At 40.0% G+C, this 15266-nt stretch overlaps 1 protein-coding gene across 45 annotated transcripts in view; it reads left to right on the top strand.

Annotated features, from left to right (window-relative positions):
- The window catches only part of dlg1b (discs large MAGUK scaffold protein 1b), a 172647-nt gene that overhangs the window by 78713 nt on the left and 78668 nt on the right, over nt 1-15266 (top strand). For 31 of the 45 annotated variants that reach the window (XR_012387156.1, XR_012387155.1, XR_012387154.1 and 28 more), the window contains one exon: nt 1355-1522. Coding sequence is in view for 40 of the 45 variants with exons in the window: in XM_073916586.1 (XP_073772687.1) it covers nt 1355-1522 (168 nt within the window). In the remaining 5 variants the exon portion in view is untranslated. 45 annotated transcript variants of the gene reach the window in all.

Raw genomic sequence — 15266 nt, 5'->3', positions numbered from 1 at the left:
CCTCACATTGGATTGCATCTCAATCAAAAATCAACACGTGAAACCATACCAAACAAACGAAAGCTGACTGAAACGATAGCCGCATTCTGCGTCTGTGCAAGAAGACGTGACTTTTTGCTCTGCGGGGGGCAGTTGTCTGTTTTCCCATTCAACAAAGGGAAACCGAATTTCCGAAACACACCGACCACATGTAAACAAAGCATAATTACTACTATTATCACAGTAATTGTCTTACCATGGAGGGATTCGCTCGTGCAAATATGTCTGATAATCTAATAATCCACATTTTTTTGCAAATATTTGACAAATGAAGTGAAATTAAAGGCAACCTCTTTGTGTTTCTTCTTGACTTGAAGTGTTTACTTGCTTCGTCACTTCACTACGTCACACTCGCGCTTTGATTCGTTTTTGAATAAACAATTAGATTGTTCTCTTCATCAGATAGTCTGACATTGATTTGATATGCTAGTTCACGCCAACGAGCTTTGACATTAACCCGTTCAGATGCACCATGTGGAAAACACCAAACCAACTAGCTCACAGCTGTCAAAGTTAGTTCCTGAAAGGCTGCAGCTTTGCACAGTTTAGCTCCAATATATAAACACACCTGATCAAACCAATTGAGTGCTTTAGACTTGTTTGAAACCTACAGATAGGTGTGTTGAAGCAGGGCTGGAGTTAAACTCTGCAGGGCTGTGACCCTCGAGGAATTAAGTTTAACACCCCTGAACTAGCCTAACTGACGGACTGATGAAACCCAGCAACTGACCATCGACTTCATGTGTCCCGGCCTAAAACAGTTTTTTTTTTAATGCACAAAAGTGTTTTTAGAGTTCCATTTGATTACAAGTAAACCATTGAAAGCGTTGACGATGTTTTTGGTTCTTTTCTGAGCTTTGAACATCTTTAGACTGCTGTTGTCTATGGTGGATGAGAGAGCTCTCTGGTTTTATCTAAAAAAATGATCTTAGTTTGTGTTTTGAAGATAAACAAAGGTTTTGGGGCATCGGAACAACATGAGTGTGAGTTATTAATAACAGGATAAACTAACCCTTTAATACAGGGGTGTCAAACTCAAAAGTTCCAACCCTGCTCCAACACACTTACCTGTAGGTTTCAAACAAGCCTGAAGGACTCAATTAGTTTGATCAGGTGTGTTTAATTAGGGTTGGAACTAAACTGTGCAGTGCTGCGGCCCTTTTGGAACTGAGTTTGACACCTGTGCTTTAATACATTTTGGGACTACCTCCTCTGAAGATGCCAAAATCATTGTGCCTTCCTACATTTGGAACAAACCACAGATCCGAATTATTCTCAGGATGACTGAAAACCTTTTTCCTGTTGTTCTCTGCAGAAGTACAGACACCAAGATGAAGACACAGGATCTCCACAGGAGCCGAGTTCGCCACAGTTCACCGATGATACTCCTGGGCCTGAGCTGGTGCAAGTGGCTGAGAAGAGCCTCTCCCAGATTGAAAATGTCCATGGCTTTGTAGCACATTCACATATCTCCCCAATGAAGGTAGGCTGGGTTATAAAATATATTTTCATACCTGTGTTTACATTTGCCATGTTGTTGATCACTTTGTTGTCTGAATTCTGCTATGGAGTTTGTTTACACTTTGTCCTCACATTTTACATACACAACACTAACACACGCTTAGGGATTTTGAATGCCCTCGACCTCCTTGCATTATTTCAACAATTAGCTTGACAGCCAGAGTACTGCTTTTTGTACAGTAAGCTACCTTTTCCCCACTAGTGCTCAAAATGAGGAAACGCTAGATCAGGGGTGGCGAACCCGCGGCTCGCAAGCCGCTTGCGGCTCTTTTACTGCTCTTGTGCGGCTCAACCTCTCGCGCGATTTAACATACATTAACCAATTGACTAACGCCCCATTCACACGGGGCTTCTGCGTCTCTTTCTGCTTTTGTGCGGCTCAACCTCTTGCGCGATTTAACATATAATAACCAATTGACTAATGCCCCATTCACACGGGGCTTCATGTTGCTCGCTGCAGAAGCTGGGAGTAGCTAAACTTTTCAAGCGCTTACGGACGCGTCAGCCAATCAGATCGCTGTATGCAAATACACCTGCTAGAAAGTGGCCTATTGCTGACTGAATTTTATTTTCTGACGCTTCCATTCAGACACGCCTTCAGTCAAGGGTTGACACTGAAGCCCCGTTTGATTGGGGCGCAACACGAGTGACGTGCAGTTCGTTAATATCAATCGTCATGGCAGAGTCAGGAAAGCGTACAGCTAAGCGTAAATACGAAGATGAGGGCAGAACATTTTTATCTGAATGGGATTTTACACTGAAACTAGTGAAATCAAAGCATCGCTCTGTTCTTACTGACACACATGTGAAAGAGTTTCTACGAGTAGCCACAACTGAATACGAGCCAGACCTGAAAAAGATTGTGGAAACCAAGGAATGTCAGGTGTCTCACTGAGTCAAGTAAAATGAGGTAGGCTAATTTAAATCCATGAAAACTATTGCGTTATATAATTAGGTGTATAAGTTATTGTGACAGATATACTGTTGTTTGCACATCTGTTGTGTGGCTCTTTGCAGTGATAAAGTTTTTTTTTTGGCTCATCATGCCAAACAGGTTCGCCACCCCTGCGCTAGATAAATAGACTGTGTCTATTTAGTTTTGATTTTTTCTTAATCCACCAGTGCACTTGGTTCAGTGGGAATGCCATTAGCCATGTCTCCACTTACAGTAAAGCGAGTATGCTAGTGCTAGATTTTGATCACTGTATAGGACAAAATATAATGACAGATTTATACACAATGCTAAAGGCTACTTGTACTAAAAAATTGCAGAATATTTCTATTTTTCAAGATAAATTTGGGCAAAATGAGTTTGCTTCACAAGGTGGCAGAGTAGATAGGGTGAGGAGTTCTGTCACCCGCGAGGCTCTCAAGAGTAGAGCCGCTGCTTTTCACAACGAGAGAAGCCTGCTGAGGTGGCTCAGGCAACTGTTTTGGATGCCTCCTGGATGCCTAACTAGGGAGGTGTTCCAGACATGTCCCACCGGCTCTGCAGGGTGGCAAGGTAGATAGGGTGAGGAGCTCTGTCACCTTGGAAGAGCTCAGAGTAGAGCCACTGCTTCTCCATATCAAGAGAAGCTTGCTGAGGTGGCTCGGGCAACTGTTCTGGATGCCTAACTAGGACGGTATTCCAGGCATGTCCCACCATGAGTTTCCTCTGCAGGTTGTCAAGGTAGATAGGGTAAGGAGCTCTGTCACCCGGAAGGAACTCAGAGTAGAGCCACTGCTTCTCCACATCAAGAAAAGCCTGCTGAGGTGGCTCGGACAACTGTTTTGGATGCCTAACTAGGGTGGTGTTCCAGACATGTCCCACCAGGAGTTTCCTCTTCAGGGTGGCAAGATAGATAGGGTGAGGAGCTCTGTCACCTGGGAGGAATTTAGAGTAGAGGCGCTGTTCCTCCATATCGAGAGAAGAGACCTGAGGTGGCTCGGGCAACTGTTCTGGATGCCTCCTTTATGCCTAACTTGGGAAGTGTTCCAGGCTTTTCCCACTGGGAGAAAGCCCCAGGACAGGCTGGAGGGACATTGTTTCTTGGCAAGCCTGGGAATCCCTTCTGAGGAGCTGGAGGAAGTGGGGAGAGGGAAGTATGGGGTTCTGTCCTGATACTGCTGCCCCGACAACCTGGCCAAGAATAAGTGGTAGAGCATTGAGTGGTAGAGCATTGAGTGGTAGAGCATTGAGTGGTAGAGCATTGAGTGGTAGAGCATTGAGTGGTAGAGCATTGAGTGGTAGAGCATTGAGTGGTAGAGCATTGAGTGGTAGAGCATTGAGTGGTAGAGCATTGAGTGGTAGAGCATTGAGTGGTAGAGCATTGAGTGGTAGAGCATTGAGTGGTAGAGCATTGAGTGGTAGAGCATTGAGTGGTAGAGCATTGACGCATAACACTGAAGTTTTTATAGTGACCTAAGTTTGATTCCTGGCTTAAGGTCCTTTCCCTCTCTCACTCTCTCACAATTTCATGTCTGCAATCTTTACTGTCCTGTTCATTGAAGGTAACTAATCCCCTATCCCCCAGTCCCCCCCCCCCCAGCCCCACAATATGTAAATTAGGAATAAAAATCCCTATTTATTGTATAGATAACAATTTAACAGCATATTAAATAGTCATATCACTGTATAATACTATAATATTTCAGGGTTTTGTAATTCTTCCTATTTCAGCTTATTCATCTACTACTAAACATGGCAGTCTTTTTCACTTATTTCTATGGTGGGGATGAATATTGTGTTAGAAGACAGCGACGCTTTTGGAAACCCTCTAATAAGACCTAGTCAGCTTTAGCAGTTACACATAAATGAAAGTACCCCATGCTTGTGATAAAGTAAAGAAGCAAATATGGCTAAAATATCTCACAAGCTTTTGTGAAGATTGTTTTGTACATCACAATCACAAAGTCCATAGCTTCAAGAAGACACTAAAGGTTTCTAAACACCCGGCTGGCAGCTTTAGTGATCATTTTGAAATGTGTTGTACCACAAAACCTTTGAAAATGCTGAAGAAGAAGAAAACTGTTAATCAGAGCAGATGAAAAAAAAAGTCTTATGAAATGACCTGATGAAAGGAGGAAAAACATTTGATCACATCTCGGACATGTCAGGACACCTTGTTGAACAGCACTCTTAACAATAAAGAAGGCCAGCTTCAGTATTCAAACATTCATTTGGATGGATCTGACAAGTTCTGGAAGAAGGTTTTACGGTGTGATTGGTCGGGGTATGCCTTTGGGTAGAAAAAAGACAAGAATTATTAGCAGAAGAACATCATCACCCCCATGCTCAAACATGGAGGTAGGCTAGCCTTGTTATGGGGAGGAAGTGGAAACCTTATATTTATAAAAGACTTGTAATCTTTGAAGTAACTGTCCATTTTGGCAAACATTTGTCTATTTAGGAAGTTTAGGTTATTGTGTTTCAGCAGGATAATCTTGCTAATTACTTCATGCAGTTCTATTGATAAGGGTAATCATTGTACTCAAGGCCAACGGGATGCCTGTCATCCACTACTGGATTAACTGCAGCTCTGCATTTTTTCTTTAGTGATTTGGTTGTATTCTTTGAGGCACAGGTGTCAAATCCAGTTGCTGTACAATGACTACCCTTCTTAATGGAACTGCATGAAGTATTCAACCTGGCCATAGGGATCCATGTTTAGTTCTTGTCTCGTCACTGAGGCAGCATTCTGACTATGTTCAGAGAAGGTGAATATCCTGTCCGGGCAGGAGGTAGTAGTGTGTATGGTTGAACATTTACAAGCTCTCGCTCTGGTCCTGTTGCGCTCCAGTGCTTCCTTCTCCCTTTAGATTTATGAGCCCAAAGCTTCCCCCCTCCGCCCTGATCAGAGCCTGAGCCAGAAGCTGCACACAACAAACCACAGATGAGAAATATCACCTGCCGTCTCTCATAACCTTCACTGCTCACACTTAAGCCGGCTCCTTTTTATTCCCCCACTCTCCCTCACAACCTGCCATCAATCTCAGACACTCCCCTACATTAGAGATTTGGCCCAAGCTGAGAGTCACCTCGGCATCTCCTTAGAGACTCTCAATAGCCCTTATGACAGATGCTTGTTTTGTATGTATTAGAATTGAAATTAGAGCTGTGGTGAAAAAAAAAATACAATCAAAAAAATCAATTCTGCATCAATTTCTCTATTCTGCTACTTTTTTCATCTCTATTCTAGCTTATTTTTTTAAATAGCAGATTGTGCTCTAAGCTAGTATTTTAAAGTAGAGGGCGCTCTATGCTGGTTTTAACAGCAGAGGGTGCTCTAGGCTGTCGCTCTATGCTGTTTTTTAACAGCAGAGGGCACTCTAGGCTGGCTTTTAACAGCAAAGGGCACTCTATGTTGGTTTTTAACAGCAGAGGGTGCTCTAGGCTGGTTTTTAACAGCAAAGGGCGCTCTAGGCTGGGTGTTCTATGCTGGTTTTTAAAAGCAGAGGGTGTTCTAGGCTGTTTTTTTAACAGTAGAGGGGGCTCTTTTCAACCCATTTCTAAACATAATAGTTTTAATAACTCATCTCTAATAACTGATCTATTTTCTCTTTGCCATGATGACAGAAAATAATATTTGACTAGATATTTTTCAAGACACTTCTATACAGCTTAAAGTGACATTTAAAGGCTTAATTGGGTTAATTAGGCAAGTTATTGTATAATGATGGTTTGTTCTGTAGACTATCAAAAAAATAATTAGCCTAAAGGGGCTAATAATTTTGTCCTTAAAATGGTGTTTAAAAAATTAAAAACTGCTTTTATTCTAGCCAAAAAAAAAAAAGACTTTCTTCAGAAGAAAAAATATTATTAGACATACTCTGAAAATTTCTTTGCTCTGTTAAACATTATTTGGGAAATATTTTTAAAAGAAAAATAAATTCAAAGGGGGGCTAATAATTCTGACTTCAACTGTACATGTAAACACATCTGACTATGCAGACTCTTGTAATAAAAAAACTCTTCCTAACTATTGATTATTAATTATTATTATTATTATTATTATTATTATTATTATTATATGTTTGAATAGTGTGTATAAGGAATTGGAGCTGAGCAGATTGAGCATCTGCTGGCCAAAACTAAGCTCGGAATAAATTCAAGAGAGAATTTCGACACATTTAAATAATCTCAGATTAGTTTCAGATTTTCCGCCGCAGCTTTAATTTAAATACATGTTTGTAGTTTTTGTAGATATTCTAAGACATATTCATTTATACTAATATAATTGCAAATAAAGTACATTTTTAAACCTTAATAATATTTTTATTATGTTTATTTTCAGTAAAAAAAACAACTAATTTCTTATTTTAAGCTATTTGTATGTAAAATCTGATGCAACAAAGGAATATGCAGGTAAAAGCAGTACACTTAAAATATAATTATAAAAAGAGAGAGAGGTGTTGGGGGTGTGTGTGCATTTTCACACATGCCATCCGAAGTCATTAGAAAATTGTCTAAAGATACTTGGCACACAGCAATTTAAAAAGAATGGACACTTTGAGATGAATTAATTCAGTCTGCTGCAGAAGTGGGTTCTGTTGCCATCTTGTGCTCTATAGAAGTCATTGCAGTCATCAGAAAAATCAGTAAACATCTGCTGTGTATTTATGCATTGAGGTAGGAGTGACATCGCCCTGGTCTGTTCAGGTTAGAGGATGACCTATTACCCCAAGAGGCTTTTCATATATTAATGTGTTTAACATTTGTGTCATATGCATCATGGTCTTTCAGTTTCCACTCAGATGCTTACGTATATATGATCTGTGTTCCATCAACATTATCATACGACTCTCTGTTTTGCTGATTCTTAGGCTTTATCCTGTTCTCGTGATAACAATGATGTAACTAGACACATTCAAGTCAAGCCTGTATTGTAATACACTGAGTTGAATGCCCTTCTGTAGGTTGAATCGCTGGAATGCATCTTCGACGGGCCATCGCCTGTAGTGAAGGAGGAGAGTCCTCCGTCTCCTTCTACTCCTCTTTCCAACCCGTATCCTCAAAGCCCTGTGAGCGTCCAGGTAACAGCCACCCGTCCGACTCGGCAAGCGTTTTGTATGTGCTTCTGATCTGCGGCTTGCCAGTTCTGTTTGTCATATGGCTGTCCGTCATGTGCAGTCTGGTATCCGTCATCTCCATGTGGTGGCCACATGGAGCTTGTTATCGTTTCATGAGAAGCCATGCATATGCTGACACTAGAAGTACAGCTTAGTACCTCTAATTGGTCATTCCTGTTTGTGTTCATGCAACATTTCGTTTTCGATGGGCGCATGAATGTGCTAGAATCTACGTACGTGGGTTCTAGTTAAATTGAGCGACCTGTGTTTTGAAATGCAACAGCTGTTTGTCGACGTATACGTATATGTGGATTAGGGCTGCCCCCGACTAAAGATATTCCTAGTCGACTAACATTCCTGCATTTTAGCGATTAATCAAATAATCGTTCATTTATGATATTAATATAATAACTTGCGTATATACTAGGAATATAGTCCAAGTTGAAGTTTAACACTTCCACGTGACAGAAAATGCTAAAGCATGATATTAGCGCATTCAAAACGAAAATTAAGCGCTTAAAACGAAATAGTAAAGCGTTTAAATACAGTGCTTACACACAAAAATCAGTGACCAGAACGTTATAGGCTAATTATGACATAAAAACAGCAATCAGACTGCCTGTGCATTTTAATAATTTATTTAGAAACAAACAAACAAACAAAAAAAAAAAACATTTTTTAATAAAATAAACAAAAATTTGTTCTTCAAAATAAATCAAATAAACTTATTAGCAACTTAGGCCTAGTACAAAACTAGGCAAAAAATAAAAATAAATAAATAAATAAATACTGTAGCAAAAACGCAGTTTTTTTTTAAAATACACTGTTTTTAAAATAAATTTTTTTTAAATACAGTGGAAAATTAAAATTTATGTAATTTTTATATTGTTCAAAAGGAAAATTAACAAAAATGAACAACTTAATAAATGCACATCGCACAACGCCAAAACTTAGAATAAAAAAGAAGGCAGCAAACAAATTAACAGCCTAATTATGATTGAATTGTTTAGAGCAACTATATTTACGACAAAATGTGGAACAAATAATTTAAAGAACACTAATACAAATCAAAAACATCAGAGCAAAGCCACAAACTGCCATTAAGACGACGGATGAGTCTTGACCTGAAACAACAAATTAAAAACATCAGACTAATTTTTCTAACAGAATAAAAAACAACTTCTATAATAAATAAAATATAATAAAAATAATATGTATTTATTTATTTGTATAGCCTACCCGATATAAAAATAAAATACCCGTTTTTTTTATATATATAGCCTAATGGATAGCAAACAGAAACACTACAAAAAGGAAATTAAGCATTCTTACCTAAGCTTTCAATTCGATTTAATTTTTTTCATATTATGTGAGAGGAACACCAGCTTGTCCACATTGCTGGGAAGAAGGGAGCTTCTCGACGTGTTCACAATGAAGCCGGCCTTTGAAAAGATGCGCTCTGATGGAGTGGATGTGGAAGGGATACAGTGGAGGCGTTTAGGCGTTAGGCGTTGATCTCTCGTTGCTGATGTCATACACTGATTGCGCAGCCCTTGATTGCGTAATTTCACGTGATTTTTAATTTTTTTTGCAACTAACCGACTAATGAAAATGTATTCGACCAAGCCCTCTTCATATCGACTAAAGTTTAGTCGACTATTTGGGGGCAGCCCTAATGTGGATGTGTTGCATTTGTTGTCTTGGTGCATGCTGATATGCTTGGAAGCTTCTCTGCTTCCACAGCGCATGGCCAGTGGTTATTGGAGCTTCGGGATTCTGATTAAAGCGTCATTACTGCATGAAAAAAGTCTTGTCATAGATGCCAATTGTAAGAGCAACAAATAATAATAATAGATAATTTGGAAAAGTGTCAGAAGGTCGATTTTTTTATTTGATGAATCATCTGTTGAACTGCATCCCAATCATTACACATACTGCAGAAGACCTTTTGGAACTGTTATGGACTCAAGATTCCCATAGAAATCAGTCAAGTTTGGTGAAGGGAAAATCCTGGTTTGGGGTTACATTCAGTATGGGGGCGTGTGAGAGATCTGCAGAGGGGATGGCAACATCAACAGCTTGAGGTATCAAGACATTTGTGCTGCCCATTACATTACAAACCACAGGAGAGGGCAATTTCCTTAGCAGGATAGCGCTCCTTCTCATACTTCAGGCTCCAAATCAAAGTTCCTGAATACAGAGAAGGTCAAGCTGCTCCAGGATTGGCCAGCCCAATCACCAGACATGACATTATTGAGCATGTCTGAGGTAAGATGGAGGAGGCATTGAGGATGAATCCAAAGAATCTTGATGAGCTCTGGGAGTCCTGCAAGAACGCTTTCTTTGCCATTCCAGATGACTTTATTAATAAGTGATTTGAGTCATTGCAGAGATGTAAGGATGCAGTCCTCCAAGTTCATGATGGAGTCATGCACAATATTCATTCTTTCTCCACTGCAGCATGACTTTATATTCTATACTGGACATTATTTCTGTTAAGTGACAAGACTTTTGTCTAAGTAAAGTCAGACCTTACTGTGCTAATTAAATCATTTAAAATCAAGGCATGGTCATATTTTATTTGGGTAAAATAAGCGTGATCTAGAGGCCTTATCTTTTTATTCCTCAAGTCTATGACATGTCATGCTACATTAGATTTTTCAAAATTTACATCCAACTGTGATTAAGACTTTGAAGAAAAATATAATCTGCTATAAATCATCTAATCTGACCCTGCGCCATTGACTATATAGCTGCTGTGGCCTCAGCAGCCAATGAGCTTGCTCCTAAGCATTTTAAAAACTAAGTGTTGTTTTACGCTAGCATGTGCAGCACTTTTTTTCCGAGAACCTCCTCCAACCCAGCTCCACCTGTGTTTAGATCTGCTACGGGGGTTACATATACATTGATAATATTTTTTCTTCTGGAGAAAGTCTTATTAGTTTTATTTCGGCTAGAATTAAAAGCAGTTTTTAAATTTTTAAAGCCGTTTTAAGGTAAATATTAGTAACCCCTTTAAGCGATATTTGTTTTCAATAGTTTACTGAACAAACCATTGTTATACAATAGCTTTCTTAATTACCCTAACCTGCCTACTTAAATTAATTAACCTAGTTAAGCCTTTAAATGTCACTTTAAGCTGTATAGAAGTGTCTTGAAAAATATCTAGTCCAATATTATTTACTGTCATCATGACAAAGATAAAATAAATCAGTTATTAAAAGTATTATGTTTAGAAATGTGTTGAGAAAATCTCCCTTTTAAACAGTAATTGGGAAAAATTAAACGGGGCTAATAATTCAGGGAGGCAAATAATTCTGACTTCAACTGTATATTATGCTTGCAGCAGCACTGTGTTATAATCTCTGACTCCATGTCTGGAATATACTATATAGAAGTCTTGGTACTTGCTCTGCCATAATAATCAAAGCAGCAGCAGCAGCATAGCAGGTCTATTCCGCCAAGACCAAATACAATAAAATTCATGAGTTGTCATGACAGAAGTGAGACTTTTTAATTCAATGTTTGTGTTTGTTTACGTTTGACCCAACATTTTTAGAGTGTAATAATTTAGATGCACAGCCCTACAAAATCAACCATTCTGAATTAATTAATTTCTCACAAATAGAGTCAGTCAATCAATCACAATATGTTACAGCAAAATAAAATGTTGCATAGTCATTTTTTAATCAATATTGTGCAGCCTTAACGTATAGCATATTTCTATTTCGAACTCCTCTGGTGCAACTTTATTTGAGGTGGAAGTGCTTATTCAGGCCTACAACGAGTCAGTCTTTTCCTCTAAGAACGAGGGGTGTTGGTGTGGGGTTGAGGTGAGGCTGTGTCCTTCAGCCACTTTTCTCATACAAATCATGAGCCTTGAGCTGCCTCCCATTTCCCGTCAGTGACGTCAGTCTAGATATATCTCTCCCTGTGAGGCAAAGTTGATTGGCTTGATGGCACAGTAAAGAAAAGCATTTAAAGAGTACGCCGAATCCTAAGAGGTCGCAACCCGGGACTTTCCACCGACACGGGAAAAGGATGTAACCCAGCCTCATCATCTCCAAGACAACGTGACGAAGGATGGAAAAAAAGTGCTCTTTTATCAATCTGCAGCCGTTTATCAGAGAGACGTAGCATTGGCGCGCCGCCCGCATCGCAGACCTGTAGGCTAATTTCTTTCAGGCAGTCAAGAGCGGAGCACGCTCAGTGCTAGCCAAGCCAAGCACCCAGTCTTCCTGCTGACTCATTTTGACACGAACGCAGGCACCTGCAGCCGTCTGCACCGAGCTCACATCCCACCACTGCACAGCCGCGATCTCATCCAGAAACTGCATCAGAGAGAGAGAGAGAGAGAGGGGGGAAACGAGCAGCCTTAAAGGGGATGCACTGATTGTAAAGCCTTTTATTTTTGCTGCAGTTCCTGTGTGTGCGTCAGGCAGCCTATCTGTTTTCTCCTGCTACCGGCGTGCTGCTCTTCGTAGGCACCTGCGCCACATGTTTTTGTCACGGGCACGAGCAATGTGCGGAAACTGCCTCTGAGATGCCTGCGTAAGAAGAGGTTGGAGGGGGGCAGGTCAGATTCTGGGGATTCGCAAGTTTTATTTCACCAGAGCGTGAACCCCCACACAGCCTGTCCACAATGCTCAACTCGGTGTGGTATGCTAAAAAGATGGGTCGGCGGATTATGGGGACCCTCAGGAGAACCAAGAGGCGGCGTCTGCACTTGTTGGTAGGTCTGGAACTCCGCACTGTGAAAAACGCTGCGTGTCCATCGCTGCGCTTGCTCTCCTCAAATTTGATACATGCATCAAGTTGTTTTCACTTGTGGAAAGCTATTTCTTTGGGGTCGTTTGGAATTGCATCAGTCATGTTGTCCCAAATGAACTATATCGTTTCCGTTTAGATCGTGAACTACAAAGCAGATGTGCAGCATTTTGTTTAGTTAGTAGTACGTCATTATCTGAACGGCACTGATTGACTTGTATGGACACGGTAAAGCCCTTTGCTTTTGTCGTGTTAGATTTGTGTCAGTCACCTGCGTGAGTGTGTGATGTGCAGCACGTCAGTGTGTTTCAGTGAGAAAATGTGAAATCTCTTCTGTCTGCTGCCTGGCAACCTGCGTGCCTCTGTCATGCAGCAGTGCTTGCAGTGTCTTAAACACACGTACACATACACATACACACACGGAGTGCACTGCACAAAGTGTGCACGTTACAGATGTGAATGGCAGTGATGTTCAGCTACTGATCCGATCATGGTTGTTAAACACTCTGGGATTCCTAAGCTGGTCAGATCCCTATTGCTGAACGATGCATGTGATTCGTTATCAAAAGAACGCTACATGTTGCAGTGCCTACACTGTTAATATGCTGGATTCAACAGAATCTGTGTTGAGACAACATGAAAAATTACATTAACTTGTTTGTTTTTACAAATTTAAGTAGATTGAACATTATAATAATTAAGTGCTGTAAAAAACTCAAGAATTGTGTTTTAGCTTCTATTAAAAAAGTAGTTTGAACAAGCAGCTAGGCATGGGCCCGTATATTGTGATTTTTGCTCTTAAATATATGCTCTTATTAAATGTCTGCATGGGTAAAAACAAAAACTTTTTTTTTTTACCCTTTGAACATATTTTATTTTGAGAAACATTTAAAATATTTTCGAGCAGTAAACATGTCAGGCTGAATAATTCAAGTGAATCATTGACTTCTGCTGTCTTCGTTAGTTTCTAAAACACAGATTTCTTTACAATTTAAAACGGCATATTCGGATATCCTTTCTGCTGGATATACTGTTGTCCTAAGAAAAAAAAAAAAAGTAAATTAAAAATATTACACATACCTCAGGAACGGCATAGCAGAAAATTTTGGCGGTTTTAAAACCTTGACTTTTCCAAACAGCGGTATCAATCAATCAATCAATCAATCAAGCCTTTATTTGTCACTACACTTTCGTATAGCGAAATTGGACCCCCCAGACCATACACAAAACATCACAAACAACTTTTCAGGGGAGACAGATCTTAGGAGGTAGCATTTAGAAACGAAGAAAGATACATTTGGACAGTTAGGCTAAAAAACACCCCCTCAGCTTGCCCTTGATTAGGACAAAGTGAGAAAAGGGAGAAAAACAGCCCTATCTTAGCATAAGCACACCGGCAAGACACAACATAGACAGAGGGGATGGGAACAGGGGTAATGGAAAACAGTCCGTTGAGTGCGGGCAGCCAACTGGTCCAGCAGCCATTTCCGGCGCAAGTCACAGCCCCGCCCACGCCCCACGTGGGTAAAAGCACATGAAGGCGTTTGGATGGGGATCGGTGGTGAATGTTTATCTGTAGATATGTTTGTGTGTGTGTGTGAGCCTGCATAGTCCAGAGTCCCGCAGGTGTCCTTGACAGGGGCAGGAATTTCAGAGCGTCCGCTTATCTTGCTTATCCCAGGGAGTATACCTTGACAGTTATCATCCCATGCCTACAAGTAGCAAATTTACTGGTCCGTTTGTTGAGTTTGTCACATTGCATCTACATGCCAACTAATTCTCATTAGATTATAAATAGACTGTTAGGTTGGGGTCAGTGAAAGTTGACATGTACTTGTAAAGTTTCTTATAGTCAGTTAAATGTCTGTTGAAGGAGCAAATCAACATATATTAAGCAGTCTACTAATACTCAAATGATCTTTAAAAAAAAAGGCTCTGTTTTGACGGTCCATGCGCAAAGTGCAAAGCGCAGGGTGCAAAAGCATTAAGGGCATGTCAGAATTCACCTTTGCTATTTTAAGGATGGAAAAATCCACTTTGCGCTGCAGCGCATGGTCTAACAGGGTTGAGCTTATTCTCTTAATGAGTTATGGGTGTTTTGAAAATAAACCAATCTGAGTTTCATCTTCCATTCCCTTTAAGAGCCAGTAACGCCGCGCCATGGCACATTTGCTATTTACATGGCCGACTTTGTAAGTCTTTTTCATTTGTAAAGATATTTGCGTATTGCTGTACATCCTGTGTGTATTAAGCAAAGTGTAAGCGAGGCGTACAACTATAAACCAGCTTTGATCTGATCTATTGAACCGTCTATTTAAGTTCCTCAAAATATCAACACGCCTCCTTTTTTTAGACCAGAACGCCTATGGGCATACATATGAGTGCAAATGCATTTGCTATTTAAACAGCATGACGCAAAACGTCGAAACAACTCTTGTGCCGAGCTAAAACTATCAAACAACGATTGCGTCGCGCCTTGTGCCGGTTGTATGATAGGGCCCAAAGTGTTACCAATATAATTTTCTCAAGTACGACTGGGTCATTGGAAAACACAGCTTGGGTATTTGTTGGTGCATTCAGCAGCTCCTATCAAGACAATTTTTTAAATAATTTATTTTAGGCATGCTTATGTAGGAATTCAGTTTTCCAATGCGTTACTTTCTCCTGGTGTAGTTTTAGGTAGTAGTGTAACGGATCACAAATCTCACAGTTCGGATCACACAACGGTTTTTGAGTCATGGATCGGACCATTTTTCATAAAAAGGAAGACACAACTGTCATTTGCTTTCCATTTATACAAAAAATATTATTGTAAAAACCATTGATTTAAACAAACAGAACTGTAATTTTAATCAAAATCAAAATTTATGAAAGAACCAGCTCAAAAA

This window comes from Danio rerio, chromosome 2 (assembly GCF_049306965.1).
Source record: "Danio rerio strain Tuebingen ecotype United States chromosome 2, GRCz12tu, whole genome shotgun sequence".
NCBI lineage: Eukaryota > Metazoa > Chordata > Actinopteri > Cypriniformes > Danionidae > Danio > Danio rerio.
This window is presented reverse-complemented; position numbering and strand designations above follow the sequence as displayed.